General features: G+C 34.8%; 2 protein-coding genes across 3 annotated transcripts in view; one reads left to right on the top strand and one right to left on the bottom strand.

Annotated features, from left to right (window-relative positions):
• Positions 1-2842, bottom strand: part of l(2)k01209 (uridine-cytidine kinase-like lethal (2) k01209) — a 93012-nt gene extending 90170 nt beyond the window's left edge. The window contains exon 1 of the mRNA XM_089100525.1: positions 2736-2842. Coding sequence (XP_088956651.1) covers positions 2736-2788 — 53 coding nt within the window. The 5' untranslated portion in view covers positions 2789-2842. The remainder of the gene's footprint in view (positions 1-2735) is intronic.
• The window catches only part of tilB (touch insensitive larva B), a 36321-nt gene continuing 18648 nt past the window's right edge, over positions 1538-19210 (top strand). The window contains exons 1-4 of one of the 2 annotated variants that reach the window (XM_089100534.1): positions 1538-1658; positions 3008-3207; positions 11898-12075; positions 13450-13821. In XM_089100534.1, coding sequence (XP_088956660.1) covers positions 3036-3207; positions 11898-12075; positions 13450-13821 — 722 coding nt within the window. In that variant the 5' untranslated portion in view covers positions 1538-1658; positions 3008-3035. Of the gene's footprint in view, positions 1659-2950; positions 3208-11897; positions 12076-13449; positions 13822-19210 lie in introns of both variants that reach the window. The other variant, XM_089100533.1, reaches the window with a different exon arrangement.

The raw sequence follows: 19210 nt of genomic DNA, 5'->3' as shown, positions 1-19210 counted from the left end.
ACATAATCAAAATTTTGAGATAGCCATTTTGTTCAACATAGCTGAAAGTTCTGGAAATTAGGTCTTTGAGGATGACAACCCCCCCCCCCACAGTCCTCAGGGCAAGGGTTGTAAGTTATGCCCTGGAGGCATATAAGGTTTTTATAGAAAGTGTTGTAGAAACTTCAAAAAGAATTCATTTGATTGCAAATTTAAATGACTAGTGCCCTTTTTAATAGTCAAAAGTGATTGGAAGGCAACTAATACCCCTTCCATGCCCACCATATATCCAAACACATGCAATCAAAATTTTGAGATTGCCATTTTGTTCAAAGTAGTTGAAAGGTCAGGAAATTATAGGGCTGTTTTTTAGCACTAATATCTTACATCTAAGATCTTGCATCTTTCTGCAAAGATTATTGTTTTTTTAACTCATCTTTGTTCTAAGATCTTAAAGCTCACTGATGTTAATGATGAGAGAACTTTGATGATAAGCTCATCATTAGGGCTGTTTTTTAGCACTAAGATCTTACATCTTTCTGCAAAGATTATCATTTTTTAACTCATCTTTGTTCTAGGATCTTACAGCTCACTGATGTTAGCAAAAAGTGTGAAGACTGCCACTGTTCTGCCATATAGAACAATACGCCTGTTTTTTCACTCATCAATGTGCTAAGATCTTACATCTTTTGTCAGAAAATGCTTAAAAGTGAAATCTTTGAACAGATCTTACATCTTTGGTCATTTTTGTGCAAACGTCTTTCATCATTCTGCTCTGATCAGCGGTCTGAGAACAATGATGAGTAGATCATCAAAGTTCTCTCATCATTGTTCTATATGGCAGAAAGATGGTGTCTTTCACATATTTTGCCAACATCAGCAAGCTGTAAGATCTTAGAACTAAGATGAGTTGAAAAACGATAATCTTTGCAGAAAGATGTAAGATCTTAGATGAAAGATCTTAGTCCTAAAATCAGGCCTAATGATGAGAGAACTTTGATGATCTACTCATCATTGTTCTCAGACTACTGATCAGAGCAGAATGATGAAAGACGTTTGCACAAAAACGACCAAAGATGTAAGATCTTTACTCAAAGATTTCACTTTTAAGCATTTTCTGACAAAAGATGCAAGATCTTAGCACATTGATGAGTGAAAAAATGCCCCTAATGATGAGTATATCATCAAAGTTCTCTCATCATTAGGGCTGTTTTTTCACCCATCAATGTGCTAAGATCTTACATCTTTTGTCAGAAAATGCTTAAAAGTGAAATCTTTGAGCAAAGATCTTACAATACTTTGGATTGCTGTGTACAGGGAAAATTTTCAAAAATATGGGATGAAAATCTATTTAATCTTGGGGATTCTACAGGGCTGATGGAACTCTTGCCCCAATCATGTTACAGACAAATATTAATCATCCACCTCTGCATGCCCTGCAAGTGTCAACTCAATTCCCTTAGCATTTCTGGAGACATTGCAAATACACACTTTTGACAACCCTGGATGCATAGAGTGCATTTTAATTTAGTTCAATTTTCAAACAAACATGCTCTGACAATTTTAACTTAATATCTTAAGCTGTTCCTAAGATATTGGACATGTGATCTTTGTACAAAACAGGATACACACAGTGTCTATTGATTTAGTTTAACATTCCCAAAAAATATAACCTGAAGGTCTAATGTAATACCCTGAGTTTTCCTGGGATATTGCATTGACACTCTCTTAACAATCTGGATACACATAGTTTATTTTCATTTAGTTTTACATCCCCCTCTGTTTTCCCAGAAAATTTCAACTTAACACCCTATTCCTAAGATAGGCTACAATAGAATTTTATTTGAAAAATTTCTGGTCAATATCTACCAAATCATATTATTGAGTTAGGAATAAAGTGAATACACTATTTGATGCCTTTTTATGCTGATTACGAATAGGCCTATAATAAGCATTTCTGTCAGAAATGAATTTCAGCCCCCCCCCCACTATATAGGCTATACCTAACCTAACCCGGATTTGGCCTATATAGGGGGGGGGGGGCTGAAACTCATTTCTGATAGAAATGCTTATTATATTAATAATCAGCATAAAAAAAGGCATCAAATGGTGTATTCACTTTTGTCCTAAATCAAAAATATGATTTTGTAGATATTGACCAAATTTCTTTCACAGCATGTTTGCTGAATTTGAATTTTATATAAAAAAAAAGCACTATCCTATATATAGGCTATCTCAAAGGCACTATACATATTTACATATATACATGTGGATGGGGTAAAGTTTAAACTTACTTCCCATTTACATCATAAACAAAATTTGCCCCGCCCCCCCCCCCCTAATGTAGAAATATATACCCTGAATTGGCATATATAGAAGGGGGGGGGGCTAAAATTCATTTCTGATAAAAATGATTATTATATTCATATTCAGCACAAAAAAAGGCATCAAATGATGTATTCACTTTACTCCTAACTCAATATTATGATTTGGTATATATTTACCCACTTTAGTTGTAACTCAATAATATGATTTGGTAAATATTTAATGTGAGATTTTAAATTTTACATAATTTGGTTCAATTGGATACTGGTCTTTTACCCTAGATTTGAGATGACCGCTGAAAAGTACAACCTATTTCTTTGTCCTTAAAGTTACATAAACTGTTGGATTAGCCTATTGTATTCCTTCATGAGAAACCCCTCTATGACCGTTAAAATACAAGTGAACCAGGACAACCTAAAAAGAAAATCAACCTTTCTGAACTAGCGGAGCTAGGAGGATCGAAAAATTTTGCAGATGAAGCCATAAGAAGGGAATTGAGGAATTTATCTGTAATTTCAAGCCTTTAGGCAATGGAAAATTTTCTATCTGGCTACAGAAGAAATTGTCTATTTCCTTAACTATAAACTACGTTTTTAGTGGTGATTCATTTTTTTTTGTTTCGTTTTTATCTGATTTTTCCGCAAAGGTTTCACTTTTGCCGTAACTATGGCCATATCGATCAAACAGCTTAGTGATACTTTAGTAAAAAGCTAAATAAGCTAGTTCAGAACATGGATAGTAGCCTCTACAGTTGCATTTTAGGCAAAGCAGGTGAAGTGTCAGTGACTGAGTTAAAAGAGCTGAGTTTGGTAAACCACCGATTCTCTAAGGTTGATGGTATTGGTAAATGCTGCCCTGCTTTGGAAATATTGCATCTACAAGGAAATAACTTGAAGGAAATCGGTATGTAAAACACTGAACGATACACTATGTTATAAACCGAAATGTCTTGGTTTATAAGCAAGCTTTCTTCTTAAAATTAATTAAAAACACTTTTTCCACAAAATAAGTTTTTCAAAGAAAAGTAAAGAACTCCAAAAATAAAAAATAAGCAAAAATAAAATCAAATAATCTACCAATCGTTAAACTATCACAAATCAGCATCGATAAATAAATGAAACCAAAAACAAACAGAAATCACAATAAATAACTGAGTTAAACTCAAAACGAGCAGAAATTAACATAAGTTGGGCTCAAAACCCCTATGCCTTCCCAATGCCAGAACATAATTTGCACTTTAAAGAAAAATATAAATGTTTTTACTTTTATAACTTTGATAAATTAAATAATATTAAGATTTTGATTACTAAATATCAGTATATGTATATTAAACTGACAATGCACATTCATTTGTATTTTTTTCAGTATAGTGCCAATTATGTTCTGGCCTTGAGAAGGCATAGGGGTTTTGAGCCCAACTTATTATAATTTCTGCTCGTTTTGAGTTTGACTCGGTTATTTATTGTATATTCTGCTCGTTTTGAGTTTCATTTATTTATCGATGCTGATTTGTGTTAGTTTCACGCTTGGTAGATTATTTCATTTCATTTTTGCTCATTTTTTGTTTAATAGAGTTCTTTACTTTTCTTTGAAAAACTTATTTTGTGGAAAAAGTTTTTTTTAATTAATTTTTGTTCGTTTTATATTGACACAGTCTTTTCAGGGAAAAAGAAAATAATACTTTAAATCTTTTCGTTTTATTAAAGATTTATAGTTTGGCCTGCTACTTGCATGCTGGAGAAAAAATTTCAGCAATTTTTAACAATGTACACCCTCCAAATCTGGACACAAATTGAAGTGTTTAATTTAGTCTCATACCTCGTCTAGTTGACCTGAAATGGAAAACTTGATACCATTTGCAAAAAAATCTGTTTAGTTTCTTTGATAGCTTGGATACACTTATGCTATTTTGATTTGATTAAAGTTTAAGAGCAGAAGCAGCCCCAAAAGTTTGAACTTAAGACCCTGAGTTGTTCTTGGGATACTACTGAGATGCCTTATTAGGAATTAGCATTAACACAGTGCATTTTGATTTAATCTTATGGCAACATTTAGTTTTTAAACATAATTTCAAACGGGAGGGTGGGCTTGGGAGGTGGATTAGTTTTCCTCTAATCATTTTCGACTATCAAAAAGGGCATCAGCCCTTTTTATTTTCAATCGAATGTGCCCTTTTTGAAGTTCCTACGACAACTCCTTCGATACAAAGTGCCCTGGTCTAAACAACAACAACAACAAAATTCATACATTATACCCATATTGATCTTTACTATAAAAATGTCAAGCCTTCCAATCACTTTCGAATATTAAGAAGGGTACTAGGCCTTTCGATTTCCAATCGAATGAGCCCTTTTTGATTTTTGACGTCAACGCTTCCTATAAACACCTTATGTGCCCCCAAGGCATAAATTACAACCCTTACCCAAAGGGCTGTGAGGTTGGTTGTCATCCTCTAAGACCTAATTTCCAGAAATTTCAACTACGTTAAAGAAAATTGCTATCTCAAAATTTTGATTGGATGTGTTAGGGAAAACAGTGAGCGTGAGAGGGGCGTTATTCTTTCTCCAATCACTTTCAACTTTTAAAAAAGGCACTAGGCCTTTCAATTTCCAATCAAATGAGGCCTTTTGAAGTTTCTACGACAACGCTTTCAATAAAAACCTTGTATGCCCCAGGGGATAACTTACAACCCTTGCCCTGAGGGTTCGGGGGGGGGGTTGTCATCCTTAAAGACCTAATTTCCAGAACTTTCTACTACGTTGAACAAAATGGGTGTCTGCACATTTTGATTGGCTGTGTTTGGGGGAACTGTGGGCGTGAGAGGGGGGTAAGTTACCCTCCAATCACTTTCAACTATTAAAAAGGGCACTAGCCCTCTCAATTTTCAATTGAACGAGCCCCTTTTGAAGTTTTTACGACAACTCTATCATTAAAAACCTTATACGCCCCCAGGGCATAACTTACAACCTATGCCCCGGGAACTCTGGGGGGTCAACCCTGGGGACAACCTTTGCCCTGGGGAAATACATAATTTCCAGAACTTTCAACTACGTTGAACAAAACGGATATCTCTAAACTTTGATTGAATATGTTTGGGGAAATTGAGGGCGTGAGAAGGGGGTTAATTACGCTCTATTCACTTTTGACTATTAAAAAGGGCCATTTCAATTTCCGATCAAATGAGCCCCTTTTGAAATTTCTACAACAACTTTCTATATAAACCTTATATCCCCCAGGGCATAACTTACAGCCCTTGCAGTGAGGGCTCTGATGGGGATATTGTCCTAAAAGGCCTAATATCCAGAACTTTCAACTACGTTGAACAAAATGAATATCTCAAAATTTTGGGGAGATGGTGGGTGTGACAGGGGGGTTAGTTGCCCTTCAATCACTTTCGATTATTAAAAGGGCACTAACCCTTTCAATTTTCAATTGAATGAGCCATTTTTGATGGTTTTACAACATCGCTTTTTATAAAAATCTTACATGCTCCCAAGGCATAACTTAAAACCCTTCCCCTGATGGTTGTAGGGGGGATGGGTTGTCATCCTTAAACACCTAATTTCCAAAACTTTCAACTACGTTGAATAAACTGGCTATCTAAAAATTTTGATTGGATGTGTTTGGAGAAAAGGTGGGCGTGAGAAGGGGGTTAGCTACCCACAGATCACTTTCGACTATTAAAAAGGGGCCCAGCCCTTTGAATTTCCAATCGAATGAACCCCTTTTCAAGTTTCTACGACAAAGAATTCAATAAAAACCTTATATGCCCCAGGGCATAACTTATAACCCTTGCCCTGACGACTGTGGGGGGAGTGTCCTGCTCAAAGGTATAATTTCCTGAACTCTAAACTACGTGGAACAAAATGGCTATCTAAAAATTTTGATTTGATATGTCTGGGGAAATGGTGGGTGAGGAAAGGTTGTTCATTGCCTTCCAGTCATTTTCGACTATTAAAAAGGGCACTAACCATTGCTATTTCCAATCGAATGAGCCCTTTTTGAAGTTTCTACAACGATACGTTCTATAAAAACCTTATGTGCCCCCAAGTCATAACTTACAACCTTTGCCCTGAGGGCTTTGGGGGAGTATCCTCCTCAAAAACATAATTTCTATCTGGAAATCCCCAACACTGAACTTAATGGCTATCTAAAAATTTCGATTGGATATGTTTGGGGAAAAGTGGGCGAGAGAGGGGGGTTAGTTGCCCTCAAATCACTTTCGACTATTAAAAAGGGCACTAGACCTTTGAATTTCCAATCGAATGAGCCCTTTTTCAAGTTTCCACGACAAAGATTTCAATAAAAACTTATATGCCCCCAGGGCATAACTTATAACCCTTGCCCTTAAAACTGCTGGGGAGTGTCCTGCTCAAATGTATAATTTCCAAAACTTTAACTGGGTGTTAGTTGCCTTCCAATTACTATAGACTATTAAAAGGGCACTAGTCATTTCAATTTCTAATCGAATGAACCCTTTTTGAAGTTTTTACGACAACACGTTCTACAAAAACTTTTTATGCCCCCAGTGCATAACTCACAACCCTTGTCCTAAGGCTGTGAGGGGGCTGTCATCCTCAAAGACCTAATTTAAAGAACTTAAAACTACATTGAAAAAAATGGCTATCTAAAAATTTTGATTGGATGTGTTTGGGGAAAAGGTTGGCGCGAAACCCAGGGCATAACTTAAAACCCTTGCCCTGAAGGCTGTGGGGAGTGTGCTCCTCAAAAGAATAAATTCTATCTGGAAATCAACTACGCTGAACAAAATGGCTATCTCAAAATTTTGATTGGATTTGTTTGGTGGAATGATGGGCAGGGGGGAGGGCTAGTTGCCCTCCAATCACTTTCAACTATTAAAAAGTGCACTAGCCCTTTGAATTTCAAATCGAATGAGCCTTTTTTGAAGTTTCTACGACAACGCTTTCTATAAATACCTTATATACCCTCAGGGCATAAATTACAACTCTTGCCCTGAAAGCTGTGGGTAGTGTGCTCCTCAAAAAACTTAATTTCCATCTGGAAATCAACTACGTTGAACAAAATGGATATATCAAAATTTTGATTGGATGTGTTTTGGGAAATGGTGGGCTTGGAAGGGGTGTTAGTTGCCTTCCAATTACTGTTGACTATTAAAAAGGGCACAAGCCACTCCAATTTCCAATTGAATGAGCCCTTTTCGAAGTTTCTATGACAACCTCTTCGATACGAAGTGCCCTGTTCTAAAGGAAAAAATAGTAAATGATATATTGTGCCAACATTGTTCTTATATGCCCTCAGGGCATAACTTAAAACCCTTGCCCCGAAGGTTGTGGGGGATTGTCCTCCTCAAAAAGATATTTTCTATCTGGAAATCAACTACGCTGAACAAAGTGGCTATCTTACATTTTTGATTGGATGTGTTTGGGAGAATGATGGGGGGGGGGGGGCTATTTGCCCTCCAATCACTTTCAACTATCAAAAAGGACACTGGCCCATTAAATTTCCAATCGAATGAGCCTTTTTTGTAGTTTCTACGACAAGGCTTTCTATAATAACCTTATATGCCCCCAGGGCATAACTTAAAACTCTTGCCCCGAGGGTTGTGGGGGTGTGTTCTCCTCAAGAAGATACTTTCCATCTGGAAATCATCTACGCTGAACAAAATGGCTATTTCAAAATTTTTATTGGATGTGTTTGGGGGAATGATGGGTATAAAGGGGCTAGTTGCCCTCCAATCTCTTTTGACTATTTAAAATGGCACTAGCCACTCTTATTTCAAATCGAATGAGCCCTTTTCGAAGTTTCTACGACAACTCCTTCGATACGAAGTGCCCGGGTATGGAGAAGAAAGACAAAAATAAATAATACATTGTTCCCACATCGTTTTTTACTTCGGTAGCGCTATCGCGCTGCCTATGATAAACTCCTATAGAAAGGTGGTATATCTCTTTTTATTCTTCAATTCGTTATATTAAGTTTTTTTTTTAAAATCCTAGAGATGGTATTATTCCTTTTCTTTATTCAACTCTTTATGAGAATATGTAAATAATTTCTTAGACCACACTGCTTTTCCATTTATGAAAAATTAAGCAAGAAAAACGGGTTTTAACTTTATTAAAGCAGTGTTTAATAAATAACAACAAAATAAACACTTAATTAAAAAACACTCCAAATATATTCAGACCCAACTGAACTGTATGTTAAAAAATTAAGAAAGAACTTAGAAGACCTCAAAACAAATGGAAGTATCACACCACAGATGCATTACAAGTTCTTTCCGAGGGGATCAGTTAGCCCAATAATATAGTTTTTGCCAAAAATACATAAAATAGGTATCCCTTTAAGACCTATAGTTTCAACAACCAATTCACCACAGTTAAAAATCAAGAAATGGGTAGCAGTGACACTTAAACCTTTATTATATCTCCAAAATTCGTATATAAAAAAACTCGGAATTCTTTAAAGATAAACTTAAAAATATCGAAATATCAGAAGAATCTAGATTGTTTAGTTTTGATATAAAATCAATGTACACGAATATACGTTTTGGTAAATCTCTTAGTATTTTATTCAAAAAACTTGAGGAACAAAAAAAAGAGATAGAAGAATTATCTAAGTGAATCGAAATGGAAGCTATATTAAATTTGATCAAAATAACTAGTAGGTATACTAATTATTTCACGTTTAGAGATAATTTTTACCAACAAATTAGGGGCTTATCAGTGGGGGGGGGCCTAGGTCCTTTGTTAGCGAATATTTATGTAGAGTATGTAGAAACTTTAGCTATAGAAACATATTTTTTAAAACCTAAATTTTGGGGCAGATATATGGACGATATTTTAGCTATTTGGAATTATGGAGAATCACAAATTGAAGGTTTTTTGCAACATTTAAATAATTTGGGAGGAGAATTAATGTTTAATATTGAAAAAGAAACAGAGAATAATTTACCGTTTCTAAATATTTTGATCCATAGAAATAATAATGAACTAGCGTTACCGTTAACCGACTAATAACAACCGTTATTGTCTTTCGCATCAGATCATCCGATTCAAGTAAAAAGGGGTGTGGTTGTTTCTTTAGTTGATAGGGTATTAAAATTAGCATCACCACCAGAATACATGAGTAATGAACTAATTTTTATTAAGAATATTCTAGCAGGTAATGGCTATCCGGAAAATATTGTTTCTCAAATAATTGAAAAAAGGAAAAAAAGTTAATGGAACCGGAAATATTAGAAGCAGATGGGTCAAATCAAGAAACAAGTTACATAACTTTGCCTTATATCCCATTACTGTCACAAAAATTAAGAAGAGAATTTAAAAAAACATGATGCAAAAGCAGCATTTAAATCAGGGTAAACTATAAGATCTTTGCTAAATAATGGAAAAGACAAGGTACCGAGAAATATGCAAAAGGATGTATACAAATTCCATGCTCTTGTGGTAAATTTTATGTGGGAAGAAAACAGCAGATTTTAGAAAATAGGCTACAGCAACACAAGAATGCCATAGATTCCTCTCTAAAACAAAATAAAACACCGGAAACGTTTGAGTCAACTGTTGCAGAACATGTTTATAATTTTCCTCATCACATTATTTTATTTGATCAGACAAAAATGGTAGATACCTCGGTAGGACTTTTACAAAGTCTCAGAGAAATTGTAGAAATAAAAAAGATAATCTATGGGGGTATTAGTATCAATAGAAATAAAGGAGAATTTAAGGTCAATTCAATTTATAATAGTTTAATTAAAAAGCTGGTAAAATATTCAACCAGTACGGATTTCAATAATTAAAAAGATAATTTCTTAAACCACATTGGCCTGACATCACATAAAGAAAGAAAAACGAGCAAAAATGGGGTTTTTATAGGCCAAATGATGATCCTGAAAAAACAAAACGAATATTTCGAGAGGACAAACGCCTCTCTTCTTCAGCGCGAAAAGAAACGATGTATCAATAAAAGCCAAAAATTAAAAGAATTAAAACCAACTACCTAACAACCATAAAAGCGAGTTATTCGCCAATATCCGCGATTTGCACAAAATCCAAAAAAACATGAACTGCCATCGACGGATGTATCTCGCTAGTATCGCTGTACTACAACTACGGATGTAGTTGCTCGCTAGTATCCGTCGATGGCAGTTCATGTTTTTTTGGATTTTGTGCAAATCGCGGATATTGGCGAATAACTCGCTTTTATGGTTGTTAGGTAGTTGGTTTTAATTCTTTTAATTTTTGGCTTTTATTGATACATCGTTTCGTTTCGCGCTGAAGAAGAGAGGCGTTTTTCCTCTCGAAATATTCGCTTTTTTTTTTCAGTATATTAATTTGGCCTATAAAAAAAACATTTTTTCTCGTTTTTCTTTCTTTATGTGATTTCAATAATTGTTCTGAAACGAATGATGATGACCTTACGAATAAAGGTCAGAACGGTTTAAAGGCTGGGAAAAGTAAACGAACTGAAGCTAGGCTGACCTTTATCGTTTTGCTCAAGTATAAATATATCCTTCATTTTTTAGTAGATTTCCATTGATTTGTGAGGAGACGAATAGTACCCTTATAGACATTCGTTTTTGTCAGTGAATGGAAGTGTTATTTAAGATGTGACTTTAATTCCTACTTATTTATTTAGATTTCTTTTCTTTTCTTTTGTTTTATCTCTCTCTTCGTGTGTTAGTTTTGTTGTATTTCGATGAATATTATTTTTAAAGAACGCTTTTTTTCTCCTTTTTTTCGATTGAGAAAGGCTCCCGGACGTGGGGCCGAAATATTCAGAGTGTTTTTTAATTAAATGTTTATTTTGTTGCTATTTATTCACTGCTATAATAAAATTAAAACCCATTTTTCTTGCTTAATTTTTCATATATGAGAATATGTATGTTGAGTTTCCTCTTGAAAAAGTCAATATAATGCTTGGATACGAAAACATCAGCATGAAGGTCATCCAAAAGCATATTCCATACTAAAAAAATGCCGTTGATCAATTTATCGTTCCTATGTGTTCCTTTTTCATGAAGTAATCATCCTTATAGTTTGACCAAGGGTGAAATAGATAGAGAAATTACAAACATAGCTAACAAAGTAAGGATTTTGAGACAATACAAAAATCAATATCACTTACTTGGAGTACAGTGATAGTTTGGAAGAACGTTGCTATCGGTCTAATTATCTTGTGTTTCAAAACAAAATGGCAAACCGAAACTTTTGGATTTTATTTAACAATTTGCTGCTAAAATAGTTTTTGTTTTTTGTGGATTCCATGTTCACTTTTAAAAGTCATGGTCCAAATTTAATTTCTGAGCTGGTTTAGCTTAAATCAGCAAAGATGTTCCATATGCTAGTATTCAAGGAGATCTTTATTTATTCACAATACATTCAAAATATTGTCATTTATACCGCTTTAATCAAATCTCATGGGGGGATGTAAAATAAGATTTTTTAAAGGATTTATGAGTGCTCATAGCATGTTTAAAGATCTTGTGTAAATTGGGTTTGGTATCTGTTGTCATTATTTCTGGAGCTTATTCTTTCCACATAATTATTTCTTGAGTTGCTTTTTGTTACTATCGTATTTTTCCTTATGTATTTAGCATCTCAAATTTACAGGTGATATCAGGAAGCTTAAGCACCTGAAAAAAGTGAATTTAACTTTAAACCTGCTTGGATCTATTAAAAACATTGGATCCCTAGAAGAATTGGAAATTGCAGATTTAAGTTGTAACAATATTGATAACATTTCTGAAGTTTGCGAGGAGTTAAAAGAGTGTCTAAAACTAAACGATTTGTAAGTATAGTCTTGGAATAATTGTGTTTGAGCACAAGGTATAGCCAGATATGTGCTTTAGAATTGGTCTCTAAAAGTGTTGGGTAAGGAGGACTATCTACGTGAAAAGCCTTTTCGTGGTCATTATATAACAAAAGGAAACCATTTTTTTCTTATAATACATCTAATTTTAAGGTGACAGTAAAGCCCATCCCTGAACAGACTTAAGGGTGATACCTTAAAAATTATAAAACTTCGATAACCAATCCACTCTTTTTTGGTTGTTTAACGTATGAGAAAGATTCGAAAGATTCGTGCAGCAAAAATTTGTATATAAGACCCTAAAAACAAAATCAAGATATCATATAAAATTTGAGAAATGAGTAACGCCAAAATATATTTAAACACCGAACGAGTAACTGAAATGTTTTTTTTTCAACATATGACAGTTAAAGGAAAAAAAACAACGTGTCTGAATGTACAGTAAGATCTAATAGCAAATGAACTAATTCTTGATAACTACCTTCCCGTTCGAATGATAATTTTTGAATAGCCTATTCTTAAGTTGTCTAAGTTTGAAAATAAAGACTTGGCCAAAAGTCAGAATCATGGGCCAAAAGACTTAACTTGAGCATAAATATAAACCACACGTATAATTTAAAGAAAATTTTGCTAGGCAACAAATGGATTTTTAACGCTGATCAAAAACAGAAGCAAACAATGGTACTTGTATTATATAGCCCCCACCCCTCAAGTTATTCATTCATTGACGCATTATAGAACCGTTTTTTTGTTAGTTTCTTTCGGCTGAGCGTGAGATAAGACAAAGAGAAGTGATAGACTAGATGGAAAATATATAATTTAAGCTATATATTTGTACATTACGGGGGGGGGGCGTAAAGTATTTGGACAGTTTGAAGTTAGAAAACAATTCTTACTCCATAATATGCATAATAATTGTACCTAAAACTTTAGGAATGCAGACCCGATATACTTTACCCCCCCCCCCTCCTATATGCCCCAAATTTATTTCTAAAATATTAAAGTTTTATCATGCTTACGTATATAGTATTAGGATTGAGCGTCAGAGAAACACACTAAAGGAATATTAGGTAGGGGCTATATCATACAAGTACCCAAATAATATATTAGTGCGCATGAAGAATTTTTTTTGACAGCCGACATGTTTACGATGGCAAAGAAGTTCAAATCCTTTCAGAACCCAGTTTAAGTATCTTTTCGTCTCTTTTTACCATTATATCATTTTTCAAGGTTCATCGCACCTCGTATATAGTTATAGTCTTAGTATTTCTATGAGACAAGAAGATGTTCGTCATGCATTTACTACGTTAAAAATTTGTGAGGGTTATTCGTTATATTTATAATATTTTTAAGGACATTGCTTGGCAACCCGTGCACAAGGAGCCTAAACTATAGAAACTATGTTATTGCCAGCCTACCGCAGTTATTAAGATTAGATCATATGGAAATTACAAGGCTCGATAAAATACAAGCTACTGCTGACTTTGAAAACTACACAAAGAAATTTGAAACTTTTCAAAAAAATGAAAGTATGGACAACAGCGAGCATGAACGGGAGAGATCTCAAGAAACCCCTCGTAATTGGCCAAAACCTCCAGATTTCAGATTTCATCGGCCAAGGACACTTGAAATCCGCGGAAAGATGCTTAACGTTAATGAAGGTAACTTCTTTTACGACGTTAAGGAGTGTGAAAACGTCTATGAGATGCAGTTAAGCGTGCCCAAGTAAGTGCTTTGAATACCAAATTTCAAGGCCATCACCAGTTGTTGATAATCCTTGGCTCTTGGGCTGGGGTGACTCATGGTGTTTCTGAAAAATCCTTCATAAAATTAGAATGTCACCTGAATTAGATATAGTTAACAGAACTCATTAATTTCGACTCTATTTGCTTTTTCTTTGTAGTTCGAATTAGTTGACTTTAGTTAGACAGATTTAAAATATAATCAATTATTTATAAATAGTTTAATTAATCTAATTTAAAAAAATAAGAAAATTCTAATTACCCACTTTAGTAAGCAAAAGAATCTGCAGCATATCTATAATCTTGTTCAATATCACTATTTTTTTTTCTTTTTAACCTGTATGGGCTTTAATTCTTGTTTTTCAAAGAATAAAAAGTCAAGCTGTATTCCCATATTAAAGGAAAGAATTTTGAGAAAACTTAACACAGTTTCAAAAGTATGGTTAAGTGCTGTTTTTTTTTCTCATTGAGGGTATTTAAAAAGTTTAAACAAAGGTAGAATAGCAAGAAAATAAAAAATTGCTCCGCAAATTTGGTATTTAAAGGAACTAAAGGCTTGAAAACAATCTTAAAGTAAAGAAAATACGAAAATAAATATTGAACATCCGCTCGTCCAAAATAATCCATACCAACAGATACGTCAAAGCATATTATCAGGTTTAAATTTTCAAGTACTTTTCGAAAACATAAATTACTACCTCACAAAAACATGGACACTAATAACTAAATTCACTGTTTTGTTAGTCTCAAGTGATTAAAACAAACACTGGTCTATAAGGCAACCATTGAATATTGTATACTTTTTCTGTAAGACTTATTCAACCTCCTTAATTGAAACTTCTTCATTAGCGTAAGTTGGAAATGTCTGTGGAATAGAAATATCCCATAAATGGGAGGTTTTTCGCTATTGTTTAATAGAAGAATTTTTTTTTGTTTTAAATGAGCCAAACACTACCTAGTGAGCCTACTACTACACACTTGTCATAGACAAAAGATGTGTAATACAGAAGTTTGATTGGTCTACTCTTCGGCATTACAAAAGCTGCTTAGGTATTGGGCGTGCCTTCCAGCTATCATAGGCAGTGCAATAGCGCTGCCTAAGTAAAGAACGATGTTGGCACAATGTATTATTTATGTTTCTGGTTTCCATACCAGGGTACTTCGTATCGAAGGAGTTGTCGTAGAAACTTGGAAAAGGGTTCATTCGATTGGGAATTAGAACAGCTAGTGTCCTTCTTAATAGTCGAAAGTGATTGGAAGGTAATTAGCCCCCCCCCCCGCCCATCATTCCCCCAAACACATCAAATCAAAATTTTGAGATTGCCATTTTGTTTACAGATAGAAAATATACTTTTGAGGAGGTCACTTCCCACAGCCCTCAGGGCAAGGGTTTTAAGTTATGCCCTGGGGGCATATAAGAACGATGTTGGCACAATTTATTATTTATTATTTTTTTTTCCTTTAGACCAGGGCACTTCGTATCGAAAAAGTTGTCGTATAAACTTTGAAAAGGGATCATTCAATTGGAAATTGGAGTGGCTTGTGCCCTTTTTAATAATCGAAAGTGCTCGGAAGGCAACTAACACCCCTCCCACGCCCACCATTGCCCGAAACACATCCAATCAAAATTTTGAGATAGCCAATTTGTTCAGTGTAGTTTATTTTCAGATAGAAATTATGTTTTTGAGGAGGATACTCCCCGACAGCCCTCGGGGCAAGGAGAAACTTTTTGAAGAAACTTCAAAAAAGGGCTCATTTGATTGAAAATTGAAATGGCTAGTTCCCTTTTTAATAGTCGAAAGTGATGGGAAGGCAACTAACACCCCTTCACCGCCCACCATTTCCCCAAACAAATCCAATAAAATTTTGAGATAGCTATTTGTTCCCCGCTATTCAAAGTTCAGGAAACTATACCTTTGAGCAGGACTCTCCCCCCACAGTCTTCAGGGCGAGGGTTATAAGTTATGCCTTGGGGGCATATAAGTTTTTACTTAAAAGTTTTGTCGTAGAAACTTGAAAAAAGGCTCATTCGATTTAAAATTCAAAGGGCTAGTGCCATTTTAATAGTCGAAAGCGATTGGAGGGCAGCTAACCCTTCTCTCACGCCCACCCTTTATCCAAACACATGCAATTAAAATTTTGAGATAGCCATTTTGTTCAACGTAGTTGTAATTTCTGGAAATTTGGTCTTTGAGGATGACAACCCCTCCCCCTCAGAGCCCTCAGGGCAAGGGTTACAAGTTGTGCCCTGGGGGCATATAAGGTTTTTATTGAAAGCTTTGTCGTAGAAACTTGAAAAAGGGTGCATTCGATTGGAAATTCAAAGGGCTAGTGCCCTTTTTAATACTTGAAAGTGATTGGAGGACAGTCACCTTTTCCCCAAACACATCCAATAAAAATTTTTAGGTAGCCATTTTGTTCAACAGTTTAAAGTTTTGGAAATTAGGTCTTTTAGGATGATAACCCCCTCGGAGCCCACAGTGCATGAGTTCTAAGGTATGCCCTGAAGATAACAAGGGAGTTAAGAAAATAACAAAGAAATTTTTTCAGTAAAGTGACAAACGAGCAGAAATTAACATAGGTTGGGCTCAAAACCCCTATGCCTTCCCAAGGCCAGAACAAAATTTGCACTTTACTGAAAAATTTACAAATGAATGTACAATGTCAGTTTAATATACATATACTGATATTTAGAAATCAAAATGTTAATATTATTTGATTTATTAAAATTATAAAAGTAAAAACATTTATATTTTTTCAGTAAAGTGCAAATTTTGTTCTGGCCTTGGGAAGACATAGGGGTTTTGAGCCCAACTTATGATAATTTCTGTTCGTTTTGAGTTTAATTCGGTTATTTATTGTAATTTCTGTTCGTTTTGGGTTTGATTTATTTATCGACGCTGATTTTCTGTTACCTCCGACTCATTATATATTCATACTTACAAATATTATGCTACTACGGAAAGGCAGCTCATAGTAGATAAATCAGCTAGAAAGAGGTTTTCCCACCCAAACACGCCCGTCATTACAGACTTAGCCCAGAAGAATTATCCATTAATCAGAATCCTGTGCGAATACTGTTTAGTTTACTAGGCTATAATTTACTCGAGGGGGGCCACTCCTCAAGTGGCGTAATCACCAGGTACAGATTCAGCTGGCAAAAATTCACCTAGAATCTCTCGACGAATTCTCGGTGTTTTTAAAATTCATGATGTTAACTAGATACAGATTAAAATCCCAAAAAATCAAGAGAAAAGAAAGAGACAACACTTCATTTTTCAAAACTAACTCTAGGATCCTCATATTCATGCTGGTAAAAATCACTATTGGGTATTTAGCTCTCAACTTGTCCAAAGTGTTCATAACCTACAATATCCTTTGAAGGATGGTTTCATCGGTTACAAACCCAAGAAATAAAACTGTTTTAGCCGATCCTTCTTTTCACTAATGGGTATGTTACTTGTATGAGTGTTGGCTAGTTGGTTATTAATGTAAAACTCTGAAGAATTATCAGTTCAACAGATGATTCGAAATGTATGCATCAAATCAGCCTTAACCCTACTAAATTGTAAACATGGATTTTACAAGGTATGCACTCACCGACTGTATGGTAATTGCTTTATATGCAGAACTAACCTTGTCACACGCTTCTGCACTATTTCCACTCGTAGCCTATCAAAACAGTTTAATGAATACCATATGCTAGAGTAATACTCAGCAATCGGCCCCATTGATGCCTTCCATAATGTTATACAGTTATGTAGATTAAAATTGTGAAACGTACGCTTCAAAATATTTAATCGAGAATTTGCACTTCTTGATATAAGTGCTGCAGGTTTATTGACCTTTAGCTGATTATCAAAGTAGATACCGATGTCTTGTACTGTTTCTACCTTATCAATTGTTCTCGGAAAAATATTATACATGTAGTCTGGTTTACTTATTCTGTACTAATAAATTATTAAATTGTGTTCTATTTTATTATGCATGTTAATGTATTTCTATTATGATCTATTGTTATTTAATTATGTTCTCTACTAATAAATAATAAATCATCTTGACCCACTGACATGGTAATAATGTGGAGTAAAGAAATTATAGTTTATAGGAAATAAAGTGGAGTAAAAATTTGTTCTTATTCATTTTTATTAAATTTTTTATGAGTCGGATAAATATTTCAGGGGGGGGGTGTTCAAACCACCTAACCTCCCCTCCCTTCTGGGTACGGCCTTGTGCCCACTATCCTACTTTTCCTACGTTTCCAGAAAACATAAACACCATAAAAGTGATTTAACACAAATCACATCACGATTTGATAACAGCTTCTTGTTCTAAGAATTCAATTCAAAATTTTAAAGTTGAGCAATATTAAATATCAAAATCGGTGTAGGGGAGGCTGGCCCATGATCAGCACGGCCAAAGTTTAACCAAAGCAAATAATCTCAATATAAAAACCTATGGGGACTTCTGGTGGACTATATGAGCTCTGATGGATGTCAGTTTATGTCTGGCGTTGATTAATACTTTTACGAAAAATATGAGATTGAATCAAGTTTTATGGTGATTAGATCTGGAATTTTGTTCAATTTTGTCTGAAAGCCTACGCCTAATTACGAATACTAGAAAAATCAAAAAATTGTGTTTTATACTCTCATTATTTGCCTATCTTCTGGCAGCTTCTGAGACATGCCATCTTCACTGGTTTGCTGTTAGCATTTCTTCATCCCGTGAGATGGCAAATTCTCACGTTTGGCCACAATACCCGGGGTAGGTTCGGCATGCGGCACCAAGGTGTCCAAAACTGGGCTATGTAAACGCTTTAAAAGCTGTGTAAATAGCATATTTTAAAATTGAAAACAAGCTGAAAACCAAAAATTTGATAATTCTGGTGTTGTCAGATGTTGCCAGACGAATAGGCAAACTAAAATTCTATTTTTTCCTGTTAAATTTCATTCAAGATATAATGTTTTAGAGGTAATTACTTGGCAAGAAAAAAAAATAAAAAAAGAAGAGAGAGAGACGAAGGGAAAGAGATGACGGATAAATCAACCCGTAAGCCCTTGGATTAGTCATGAACTGCTCCAGTGTATTAACAGGAAAAATAAACTGTGGATGGATTACACAAATGACCCATGCATTGCAACGCTGGAGAAATATGAAAAATATAAAAAATGTCTTCGATCAGTTTTACGTAAAGCTAAACGAGATTATTTTAGTGGGAAAATAGCTGAAAGTGGCAAAAATTCTCGGAAAATGTGGAAGGTTGTTAACTCTATACTGCGTCCCTGAATCCCCCACCTGAGCTTCCATCTAAATTATCTGTCAATGGGGAGACAGTAACAGGACCAGATAACGTTACAAATGCACTGGGA

Source organism: Artemia sp. Qi Xiang Cuo, chromosome 14, assembly GCF_049724085.1.
Source record: "Artemia sp. Qi Xiang Cuo chromosome 14, ASM4972408v1, whole genome shotgun sequence".
In the NCBI taxonomy this organism is placed as follows: domain Eukaryota; kingdom Metazoa; phylum Arthropoda; class Branchiopoda; order Anostraca; family Artemiidae; genus Artemia; species Artemia sp. Qi Xiang Cuo.
Note: the sequence above shows the minus strand (reverse complement) of the source record. Positions and strands in the feature narration are given on the sequence as shown.